Below are 12540 nucleotides of genomic sequence, written 5' to 3'. Positions count from 1 at the left end.
AAGGTTCCTTCTCTGTGTTTCAAAAGGTACAATTTTTTCTCCCGAAATACTTCCTGTGTAAACCTGCCCATTTATGATCAAATTTACTTCCCAAAACACTGTAAGGTGTGTGGACCTGCCCCCATTTGTGATATCTGTGACGGAACAAACAGTATGTGGCCTCTGGTAGTACGTTTCATGTGAAAGAGAAGTTGTTTAAAGTTTCGCAAACAATATCAGAGTCAGTTATACAGTACTTCAGCACGACCGTGTCCTACATCGTGATTTATACAAGACCCACTGAGGAACTGTAAAGTATCGCTCTCCGTATTGTAAATAAAAAAAAAGGGTTTCACAAACATCTTCAGGGTCACTTCTACAGCACTTCAGTTCAATTGCGTCTTACATTGTGATGTATACAGGACTCACTGAGGAACTGTATAGTAAACCTCTCTGCATTGTAGATTTAAAAAAAGAAGTTTTGCAATCAACTTCAGAGTCAGTTATACAACACTTCAGCACGGCTGTTGTGACTTATGCAGGACGTATTGAGGAACTGTATTGTAAACCTCTCTGTATTATGAATATACATCTGTTAATGATTATTTCAACTTAAATAGTAGTTCCGCACTCCATGTGTATAAGAACACGACCGTTTGGAGAAGTCGCTCAGATATTCTAGCAGCCAAACTTCCAGTTGATATAGAGGAGGAAAACGCTGTCAAAAATATGGCAACAGGTTTTCAGGCATTACTTGTTGTAGCATGCTGCTTGCAATTTTGCTTTGGCGTCTCAACTAGGAGTCCAAATTTCAGCGTTTCCGTACCAGAAAACGTCGCTGTTGGGGAGACCATTCTCAGCCTGTCGCGCAAACAAGGTTTCTGGGTTGTATCTGTCCGGCTTCTTTGTTCTGCTCGGGCCCAGGAGTTCAGCGTTTCCGCACCAGAAAACGTCGCTGTCGATGAGAACATTTTCAGCCCGTCACAACAACCAACGACTGGACAAAAAGCGGAACTTCCGTGTGCCAAAATGGAGGGAGATCCGCACGGCCGCTTTAATGTGACGAAGAACTGCACTATTGTGGTCGCCAACCCGCTGGACTGGTCAGTACAGCCGGCATATCTGCTCACAATCCGCAGCGGAGTTCACAACGCGAGCGTTAAGGTAGAGTTGAGTGACGTTGAGGACTATCCTCCTGTGTATAACGAGACGTGTGAAACTCCGATTAAGCCAAAAGGTGAGCCGGGAGATTTGTTATTCCGATTAGAGCTGAGTGGGGAAGTAGTGACCGAAAGTGGAGACATTTTAATCGGTAGTCAGGAGTATAGTAACACCTCTGACCTCTGGAAAATAAGAACCCCTGCCGAATGGAAGGTTCAAACAGACAACAGCGATTGTAGCGTCCGTATAGTTTCGTTCGACACAAACCCCGATGTTCAGACAACACTGCAACAACTGTTGGATAAGGATATTAACCAACTGACGTGCACGTCTGATTCCATACCATCTAGCAGTGTTATAGATCTGTATCATCTCAAGTGGTGGGAGGGCACAACAGCCCTTGACCCCTTAAAAAAGTATGTTCCTCAATACATCGTTGAAAACAGAGATCTCAACATCATCGTGATGTGGTCCTGGTCATTTCCTACAACAAAAACAGGATCATTTTCTTGCAAAGTGCCACCAGACATAAATTTTACGATTAGAGATAATTCCATCGCCATATCAGGATTAATCGAATATATTGACATAAACATAAAGCCAGTGGGCTGCCCAGTTGGAAAATATGGCTTTCATTGTCATAGAAACTGTATCTGTAAGAACGGCGCCCGCTGTCACGGGTTGAACGGCGCCTGCAAATGTCCGCCCGGCTGGAAAGGTGTGGCCTGTGACATTCCCAAACAGGACGTCTCCATCACGACGACACCTAGCGATCCTCGTGATATTTACACTTCCGCAAACATCAAGTTTCATTGCAAGGCACACCATGTCGACGTTGGACGCATGTCGGTAAGATATCCAAATGCGACAGAGAAAGTCAGCTTTGGTGTGAGTGAGATTGACTTTGAGGTTCTCAACATACAACCTACCGACAGTGGACCCTACACCTGCCAGGTCCGAGACACCCGGGGAAGAACACTCAACACCACGTTTGTGCTCAATGGTGCCAACCAATGGTGTGATTGCCTACAAGGTGCCAGCTGTGACCGTTGGGCTGGTTGTGTCTGTCCGCCGGGATGGACAGAAACCAGGTGTCAGACAATATGTTCCAATGGCACCTACGGTATAGACTGTGCAATGAACTGTAGCTGTCAAAATGGTGCGAGTTGTAGCCCTAGCGACGGGAAGTGCGACTGCACCGACGGATGGTACGGAAAGGATTGTAGCAAACCGTGTATGAACGGGAAATTCGGTATGCTATGTCTGCAGGTCTGTGACTGTCGGAACAATGCTACATGTAACAACGTGGACGGCAGCTGCGCATGCGTGACGCCATGGACGGGACAGAAATGTGACCAATGGCCGACAAGCACAGATGAACCGCCGCTCGAAAGCCTGCTCCCACTAGGCTCCTTAGTCTTACTTATTGCCATAGTGATGGCAATACTCTACAAAACGGGTATCCTGGCTTGCTCTGTGCCCGACACAGGCGAGGAGGACAAGATACTTTTCGAGCTGAGGAGAATGGAGCAGGATCTAGCGCAGAGCCTACAGCCGGGCTGGCTGCGACGCTGGGAGAAGAAGATCCGCCAGCTTACTCCTGGTCCCCTAATAGGAGAAGGGATGTTCGGGCTTGTCAGAAAAGGGCAACTGCTCACGCCTCAAGGAAAGCTCGCCGTGGCCGCCAAGACAGTTCGCGTCGAGGACTCACAGTCCTATCGAGACTTCTACAGAGAAGCAGCCATTTTGGTAGCTGTGCACCAACAACGAGATGGCGACTGTCGTGAGTCTAACATTGTTCGACTTGTTGGGCTCATCACCAAGTCTGCGGAGAAGTACATTCTTCTGGAATATGCCCCGAAAGGCGATCTCTTGGGTTTCTTACGCCGACTAGGAAACATCCATGAGGAAGGCTTACTCGGGAACCTTCTTGGATACGCAGTCCACATAGCACGAGCTCTTCAAGAGCTGGAACGCCTGAGAATCGCCCATCGTGACGTGGCCGCTCGCAACGTCCTCATCACTGCCGATGACATGGCCAAGTTAGCTGACTTTGGACTGGCCAGAGATGTCTACGCCACCACTCAGTATGTCCGATGCAACCGTCCAGGCGCTGACGAATTCCTTCCGCTGAAGTGGATGGCGCTGGAGTCCATCGAGAACGGCGAATACACCTGTCAGAGTGACGTCTGGTCCTTCGGCGTGCTGCTGTGGGAGATCGCCACACTGGGGAAAGATCCATGCTACGATGGCAGGATGCAGCTTAGCTTTCTTCAGATGGTCGGGATCCTGAGGCAAGGAAAACGGATGGAGAGGCCGCCGGGATGTCCAGAGGACCTGTACGGACTGATGAGGTCGTGTTGGCGCGACGTTCCAGATACCAGACCGACTCCAGAAGGGATAGAAGAGAGGCTGGTGCAACTAAGACGTGCACTGCTTCCACATGACGTCGTTGAAATGGAGACTGTAGTTTGATGTTCGTGTAAGGCCAACGAAATGCTAGTTAAGTATTTGTGCCATGCTGTAGTTGACATTGGAACAGAATTCTGTGCCAATTCTATACCTACTTATTTCATGTTTTGCTTGGCATTTTACGCTTAGTAGGTTTTTAGGTGATGTTAACATTAACGAGGAAATAGGAAAATACGTTGACAGTGTATTGTAACTCATCAATTTTATTTCCTTACAATCTGTGCTTATTCTTTCTAGCTCAAAAATAACCTAACGTATCAAAGAACACTGCACGAAATGGCCACGTATCCTGACGGATCCGACGTATCCGGAATCGGGCCTCATGGCGTTTCCGAGCGAATCCGGAAAAATCCCAGTTCACTGCTCGGATACTGAAGTGCCCGCAGATCCGACCAATTCCGACGCCGTATTCTTCTGGATTCGTGATGCGCCTCGGATACCCGAAGATATTTGCGCGGATCCCTCGTTTTTTGATATTTGGAATGTTCGGATTGTTTGTATGTCGGTAGTTGCTTCGGATCCTGACGAATAAATACACACGGCACGGCATGATCTCATTTCCTGACGAATCCAGCAGATCCGGAATTGCGCATCATAGCAGATACGGAACGTTTCCGATTGGATCCGATGCACCTCAGATCAGACAATTCCGGCGCCGTATACGTCTGGATCCTTCATACGTTTCGGGTACAGATACGGAACGTTTCCGAGCAAATTCAGACAATTACCAGGTACACCTCAGATCCGGCAATTCCGACGCCGTATACGTCTGGATCCGTGATGCGCGTCGGATACCTGAGGATATTTGCGCGGATCCTTCGTTTCTAGATATTTGTCAATATGGCAGAGATGTTTGGATTGTTTGTCGGTAGTTGCTTCGGATCCTGACCAACAAATACACACTGCACGGCACGCGGCATGATCTCAGATCCTGACGAATCCAACAGATCCGGAATTGCGCATCATAGCAGATACGGAACGTTTCCGATTGGATCCGATGCACCTCAGATCCGACAATTCCCGCGCCGTATACGTCTGGATCCTTCATATGTTTCGGGTACAGATACGGAACGTTTCCGAGCAAATTCGGACAAATACCAGGAACACCTCAGATCCAGCAATTCTGATGCCGTATACGTCTGGATACGTTTCGGGTACAGATAAAATATCTACTCGGATCTTTCATTTTTTTATGTATTTGCCAATATGTTAGAAGTTCAGATTTGCCAATATGTTAGAAGTCATGAGCTGTCTCGGATCCTGACGTGTACGGAACACGGATTCGTGTCGGATATCCAAATTACCCACAAGACACTTCTGGGCGCGACAAACGTTAACGGTTTTCTTTCGGTTAACAGCACAGACAAGAACGGCGTTTCATCACCTTCTGTGCTTAACATGGCATCGCCAGAGTCTACCATGGTCGACCAGTGATTTTTGAGTGACTTGAGAGTCGAAGGGAATTCGGTGTAAACTCAAACGCACGGAATTGCGACGTTGTCTTCTTCGTGCATGCAATATTCGTCGCCCCCCTCCCCCCTTGTAAACGCTGGTAGGGAGTTGATTCATCATTTTGAGGGACTGCCCTTTGGTAAGTACAAATTGAAAAATTCCCGTTTCTAACTAGTTTTGACGTCAGTTATCCTCCTATTGTGGCTTGACATATCATCGCATTCGCATGACCATAAGAATTCTCCAGCCGACCTGCCCTTTTACGGCGTTAGGATCTAGGAAATTTAAAATTTCAATTTGTTCATTCTTGCCAATGGTCATCAGACATGTGTGTCTGGTTAACGTTTCAGATACAAAATAGCAAGCAGTGGAGGGAAAGATAATTAAAGATATGGAAGGGAAGAAAATGTCATAAGTATTTGTCCCACAAAGATCCCACAGTTTGTGGATAGTGAACTAGAACTTATAAGGAGGCAGTAGTGTGCCTCAGTGATTATTTCATTCAGTTATAGCTGTGCATGTTGGATTAATATCATATTCAAGTTATAGATGTAAGTTTTACGTAGTCAATTCAACGATGCCCAGATTCATTTTTTTACACATGCGAGTATGTGATATGTTTAATATTTGTCATTGTTTCCATTTATATATATATATCCAGTACAGCATCGGCAGATACTTCCTTCACAAATGCAGCACATATTGTGAGGACCTTGGCTGGGAACAAAGCAATCAACTGTCAGATGCTCAGCTGCTGAGTACCTCAGGCTCCTTTGGTAAGTCCATCATCGGTACACTTCAATGTTAGCTGAGAGAGGCATGATGGATATCCATTGTCCCGTGTTTTTTTGTAGCTGCTGTGATGAAACGAAGCCCATGTCAAAATCATGTGACATGTTCCTTAAATACGTGAATTGATATTTATTCATCATTTGGTTTTATCATATAGGAACTGGTTCATCACAAGATGGACTCCAAGCTGAGTCCAACATGCAGATACAGAAGAAATCAGCCTTGTCTGTCCCTTACCAAGAGTGCATGGAAGAAGTGAACTCAGATGTAGTCAGAGAATGGGGAGAGGACGATTATACACATGCAGTTCCACGGCATATGCTACTTACGTTTAAAATGTGGCGTGTCATCATGGGAGTTCTTCAGACAGTATAATGTTACTTTCTATTTTCAACCTCTGTATTTGAAACAATTGTATCTGATGGCTTTTAGACGAAGAGCTGGTCACAAATAAGGTTTTTATTACTTTAGTGGAATATTTAGAACATGTAGATGATTTTGGTCCAAGGGCACTATACAGTAGTAAATATTACCACAATGTTGTGATGGTGTTAATTGTAATACATTTCATAATTTGTCAGAACATTGTGCTTGCACAACCCCAATTTACCGACATTAACCTGCATATGCAGTGGTGCTTTGAGTATGTGGATGTCCCTCAGCCTGTCTCAAATGAAATGGATCATTTAGCCACATAGTACTTCCGTATTGTATTGTATTTGATAGTTTTTGAACTTAGAAATACATTATGTTGAGATATGAAATGATACATATGTTACATACAGGCTTTCCCAAACTTCCTGTCATTCAAAATGATGTTTTAGGTATAGTTAAATTAGTAATGCAAGCACATAGTCGGATCCGTTACGGATTCGTTGTTTTGTCCACCTGTATCCGTCAGTATTCACCATTTTCTTCAAAATACAGAAAAATCCCTGTACGCATCCGTCAGGATCGGTGGCATTTCCGTACAGTGTACGGCTCCGTATTCGTCGAAAATCCCTTACTTTCGGATTCTTCAGGAAATATTCCATATACCGGTGCGGAAATAGTCGGATACCTTACACGAATCCGTATGTATCCGTCAGTATCCGCCAAAAATACAGAAAAATCCCGGTTCGTATCCGTCAGGATGGGTGGCATTTCCGTACAGTGTACGGCTCCGTATTCGTCGAAAATCCCTTACTTTCGGATTCTTCAGGAAATATTCCATATACCGGTGCGGAAATAGTCGGATACGTTACACGAATCCGCATGTATCCGTCAGTATCCGCCAAAAATACAGAAAAATTCCTGTTCGTATCCGTCAGGATCGGTGGCATTTCCGTACAGTGTACGGCTCCGTATTCGTCGAAAATCCCTTACTTTCGGATTCTTCAGGAAATATTCCATATACCGGTGCGGAAATAGTCGGATACCTTACACGAATCCGCATGTATCCGTCAGTATCCGTCAGTATCCGACAAAAATACAGAAAAATCCCGGTACGTATACGCCGGGAAACGAGGCCATTTCGTGCAGTGGAACGTCTTGCAATGACACTGCCACTTTGCCAAATTTTACATTAAAAGACACTACATGAAGGGAATTTACAATAGTAATAATTACATCAAAGCCAATAATAAGCCACTCGAAGGCAAGTAATTGCGATAAATACCTCAATGGCAGTTCTATTACATCAGTAAGTTTATTGATTAACGAAAAAACAGTTTAATTGCATGAAACCGCGTGATATCCATCTTCCCACGGTTCTCTAATCTGCTAAAATGCTACAAACTAATTTCTTCAATTTTTGTCTACAAGTATTTCCTACCCTGTACACACATGGGAACACTAATGAAACAAAATGATATGTTCAGACATAGGGTTTCGAGTAGTAAATAGACAGATACTAATTAAAATCAATTACAGTTACGTAACGTTTCAGCCATATTCCTTTCTTTTTACATTTGCAAGATTTACAGAAAAGGCTAATAATTGCACACATTTCTCTTTCAATTCCTTTAGATTGTCTTGCATCTCATCAAAGTTAATTACAAATTCAAACGAAGTTTAGACATGAGAACTAAAAGACACAGAGTGTCAAACTCAGAGAAATGAAATTCCTAACAAAGAGACATATTTTTGACTAAAACTATTCACTGCAACATAGATATATCATTACGCCTAAAACAAAGCTTCCATGTTTCTGATCTACCGGTTTCTGGTTCTGTTGATAGAAACTGACAAATGTTCCAAGATATCAACGGCAGACGAACAAATGAACTATTGAGCAGCTTTAGTGATACCTGACTGCTCTGACTTTTCGCTAATGAAGTATTTGGTGCTGTCATCTTTCGCTGTAAAGTTATGGGAATGTTTGGCTTCCGTTGAAGCCGCATGTTCTTTTGATAGTAATATCCATGACAACCAAAGTACTGACCAGAATGGTCTAAAATCATTCCTACTCTAAAAATATGCAATTTCATCTCCTATCACTACAATACACCGAGTTCGGTAATAACCAATCGTATTGTTACAAAGTTCTTCCTAGGTAATCTATGGAGTGTTTGCACTCACGTGATTATGACGTAAGCGTTGTCCGCCGTGTTGTATGGTTAAACCGGAAGGTCAATTTGAATTTGTATGCAATTCATAGTCACTTTAACGTATGCAGATTTGCAGGTATGACAATTTGTTTCTTCAACCAACCAACATGGTGGCCGTGAAGTAACACACAAACGTCTTTCTAATAAAGGACATGATATGTTTTCAATCCGACCTCAGAGGTCAAGCCCATTAGCTACAGCACCCTGATATGTCAAAGGTCAGGCGTTCGGCCTGTCGCAACGAGAAATTTAGTTTTGATCCCACCGTTAGGTCACGTCAAGTCGATTTCATGGGTGGTATATCCCACGTACGCGGTTTTGGACTGAATCAACAAATGGGCAAACAGCATCTGGAAGTTGCTGAAAATCTTACTGACAGATAAATTCTAATGTCTTCACTAAGTAATCCAAATGGACGAAAACTATCGTGACGGACACGATCTGTCAGAACTGGGCACACCATTCATACAAAACCTATTGTAGAACAATCGAAAATTTCATCGTTCTTTAGTATCAGATGTTGTGTGCCAGGAGAATGCCACCCTTACAATCAGAACTAATGCCACAGCCGTAATTTCAATGTGGAGCTAATTTTACTGCCAAAGACCCTGGAAACCCCTTCATAATTCGTATCATCCTACTTCTGCAGCATATCCTATTGAGGCACAATGGGGTCTATACATCTGGACAGGCGGGTATTTAAGAAAGTAGACAATTTTGTAGAAATCTTATAAGATTGCACCATAAATTTCCTTTCTATGAAATATGTACATCATCTCTCTTTACCTGCTTCCTTCTCTCAAATATCTACATCTAAGTTTTGAATCCGTAACTTTTTGTCTTATTTAATTGTAACTGTAGTTTGATACGAGAACGTCATTGGTCCCCATAATATTCCATCATTAGAATCTTTTTACAGCAAAAGCAACATCTATTCAATCGGCATCCAGTCAGGAAGGAAGATGTTAATAGATACTAAGGTTGCACTTGTGGTGTGTCAATTTTGCACTTACCATTAATTATAAAGAGAGTTATTCGGTTCTAACAGCTACGAATTGCAGGAGTAGCCATGCATTCTACTATAAATTGCTAGAACACGTTAAGCTGTCAATGTGCCTAACGTGTTAAAACCATTGCCAATGCACGGAGAAGGTACCTAAATTTCAAAAGGAAATGCATATTGTTACCGTGGTCTTCTGAGACTTTCTTAGTAAGTCATTTCTGAAATCTGATCTCATTGAGATTCACATATCTCTACCTGCACTTTACCCGCAATGCCCTACAGCCTACGTATTATATCAAATGTATTAGGTTTTGATTTAGAAAGAAGCTATTTGTGACACCAGCGCCAAAAGACTTCTGAGGAGGCCCTTGCAACACCCGACATCTCGTGTTCGATATTCTTTGGAAATACACGTTTTCTTGAACATGATTCTTGCACCCCCCGAAAAAAAAAATTGCACCTAATTTTCTGTGGTCTTCTTCGGGAAGGCCAACCCGACCGCATTGATCACGTGATCTAACGTGAGCAACGGTATCACGTGTTCAATGCGATCGGGTCAGTCGAGTTGAAGAAGGCCGGAGGTCTGGCCCAAAATTCAGTAAATTGATGGTTCGTGTTGAAAACTGTCCAATTATTCCAATAAGGTAAATGCCTTGTCTAAATTGAAGCCTGAAAATGGTAAATTTTTCCCAAGGGTCCACGTCTGGAATTTTGTGTCCGTGTTTTAGAGGGAAACATTTTTCTCAGGCGTCGAACCTCCAGCGCTGCGAGTCCTGCCCGGTGCAGCGGACGGCCTTGACCTCTTTCTTCTCCTGTCGCTCCTCGGGGTCAAAGTGCAGGCACTTGCTGTGGTAGGCGTTGTAAACGGAGCCGTCCTGCACAAAGGGCAATGTCAGAGGTCATGTCAGCATAACTATAGATATTCGTTAGCTCAGGAAATTAGCATGTAACCTTGAACATCGTTCTTGATATGACTGGAAAAAACTGTTACGGACAAAAAATTCATGAATCTTTCCCTCTACATAAAACATCAAAACCACAACCTGTAAACCGTCTGATGTTTGAACTCCGGACCATGACCCCTTACGTCTCTGGTCTGCCGTTTGGTGCTGCGACTCAAACTCAAACCCTTTATAACTAGCGGACCGCAAACTATGATTTGTACCTAGAGTTGTATCTTTAATATTTGCTCATTTGTACGTTGTCAACTAGATTTGGTACCCTTGGTAAACGTAGCTATAAAAGGGCTTTTGTTTTGTATATGTTGGTACTTTGGAGCTGAATGTTACAGGTAATGGTTTTTAACTTCTCTTTGGGTAAAAACATTTTGACTTTTAGCCATGTTCGTGGCGTCCGTAGGCTGTAGAAATTTGGTCTTATCTCTCTGATCTGCCATTTCTGCTATGCCGGTACGTTGTTGCCCATGCAGTGCATCAGCACCACGAACCAATCTAAACTCTGACCCCTCACCTCTCTGATCTGCCATTTCTGCTGTGCCGGGACGTTGTCAGCAGAGATGCAGTGCATCAGCAGCACACTCTCTGAACTATGACCCTTTAGAACCCCAAACACTGAACTGTGACCCTTCAGAACCCCGAACTCTGCACTATGACCCCTCACCTCTCTGATCTGCCATTTCTGCTGCGCCGGGACGTTATTTCCCCCCGTGCAGTGCATCAGCACCACGAACTCCCCGCCCTGCGCCTCAATGCACATCTCCTTCCCGCCCGTGTTGTGCCGGAACTCCTCGCGGCTGTTCAGCTCGAAGTACTGGACATGGAAGGAAATAGAATGTATGACGTTATTTATCTTAAGTACAGGCAGTCGGTTTCCATCTGAGCAATGAGGCTGTTTATAGAGGCCACCTAGACTTTCAATTTTGACTCGAAAAGTTTTAGGTTGTGCCCATCAGCGGAACAAACTACTGTTGTAGTGACCCCCAGTTTACGTCCCTTCCGAAAGACGAATGCAGCCTCAACCAGGATGCCCTTCCCCGGATTCGAGCCGGGGCGTCCCAATTGCCAACTAATTGGAACCAATTCAGCTACAGCAGTATACATGTTTCCTCTATTCTTTACATTTTCTCTTTCAAACCACAAAACGACGGTGTAGTGATGTGAGCAGTAAACTGTTGGAACGACGTCTCGTCATTGGGTCCTTCCTAGGCAATTATGTTGAACTCAAGTGACCTCACCTGATTCCCGCCCATGCCGTGACATCCCCACATGGTGGGTCTCTTCCCGGCATTCTCTGCGCCCTCCGAGTCGAAGCAGAGGTTTGAGGCACTGTTTCGTAACTACAGAAAAGATCCATATATCAGGTAAGCTGATGGTAACCAAATCTAGTGCCGTTTACAACTACTTCAAATGTCTACGACACGACCGTTTTGTTTAGGGGAAGGCTCCTTGTAAAGGCCTGTAAGGTAATAAGCTGTCTGCGAGTGCAAATGATGCAATTCGCCTCAATATGTTAGCCTCTACCAGAATCCAGACGTGGCTGGAAAGAGTGGAAATCGGCCGAATAGACAGATAACCTACAGGAAAAGTTTGCAAACTGTATCTATCGGCTGACCCTCTGGTAGGTTATCTGTCTATTTGGCCGATTACTTAACTCTTTCCAGCCACGTCTTGAGCCTGGTAGAGGCTATCAATATGTCATATAAGCAATGGCCAATGGTTCGGACATGTGCCGCAAACAAAACTGAACATGTGCGAAAATGTTTCTTTATTGTTAATTTCGTCGTTTTCTGATAATAAACGAGTCCTACTCACCGCGCCCGACCGGCCGGGCCTGTCCTCCGGTACGTACATGTCCGGCATGATGGTCTCCATGAACCATTTGAACGACTTGCAGTGGAGCTTGTCCTTCAGGTCTAACCTGGCCGACACGTCACCGAACCTCTCCTGTTGGGGAAAGGAAATGACGTTAGAGATGCCGGAAATGACGTAAAACGTGACAGAAACGGTTTGCAGTGGAGCTCGTCCTTCAGGTCCAACCTGGCCGACACGTCACCAAACCTCTCCTGTTGGGGAAAGGAAATGACGTTAGAGACGCCGGAAATGACGTAAAACGCGACAGAAACGGTTTGCAGTG

At 44.4% G+C, this 12540-nt stretch overlaps 2 protein-coding genes and 1 long non-coding RNA gene across 7 annotated transcripts in view; 2 read left to right on the top strand and 1 right to left on the bottom strand.

The window, feature by feature from the left end:
• Positions 1-541: 541 nt before the first annotated feature.
• Positions 542-3872, top strand: LOC136423547 (uncharacterized). The gene has a single exon (XM_066411755.1). It carries the CDS (start codon positions 709-711, stop codon positions 3613-3615), a length of 2907 nt encoding a protein of 968 aa, XP_066267852.1. The 5' UTR covers positions 542-708; the 3' UTR covers positions 3616-3872.
• Positions 3873-3874: 2 nt separating this feature from the next.
• On the top strand, positions 3875-6652 carry LOC136423565 (uncharacterized). The gene is made up of 2 exons (XR_010753753.1): positions 3875-5840; positions 6014-6652. It is a non-coding gene; the product is annotated as an uncharacterized lncRNA (long non-coding RNA).
• A 1902-nt stretch (positions 6653-8554) lies between these two features.
• The window catches only part of LOC136423550 (polypeptide N-acetylgalactosaminyltransferase 12-like), a 39822-nt gene continuing 35836 nt past the window's right edge, over positions 8555-12540 (bottom strand). For all 5 annotated transcript variants that reach the window (XM_066411763.1, XM_066411761.1, XM_066411762.1 and 2 more), the window contains 4 exons: positions 12219-12350; positions 11642-11743; positions 11068-11217; positions 8555-10322 (listed from right to left, as the gene is read on the bottom strand). In XM_066411763.1, the coding sequence (XP_066267860.1) occupies positions 10191-10322; positions 11068-11217; positions 11642-11743; positions 12219-12350 (516 nt within the window). In that variant the 3' untranslated portion in view covers positions 8555-10190. The remainder of the gene's footprint in view (positions 10323-11067; positions 11218-11641; positions 11744-12218; positions 12351-12540) is intronic.

Source organism: Branchiostoma lanceolatum, chromosome 17 (genome assembly GCF_035083965.1).
Source record: "Branchiostoma lanceolatum isolate klBraLanc5 chromosome 17, klBraLanc5.hap2, whole genome shotgun sequence".
NCBI classification, from domain to species: Eukaryota; Metazoa; Chordata; class Leptocardii; order Amphioxiformes; family Branchiostomatidae; genus Branchiostoma; species Branchiostoma lanceolatum.
This window is presented reverse-complemented; position numbering and strand designations above follow the sequence as displayed.

Excerpts from the sequence above, each read along its gene's own strand:
- LOC136423547 (XM_066411755.1), top strand. The coding sequence starts at position 709 with ATGGCAACAGGTTTTCAGGCATTACTTGTTGTAGCATGCTGCTTGCAA.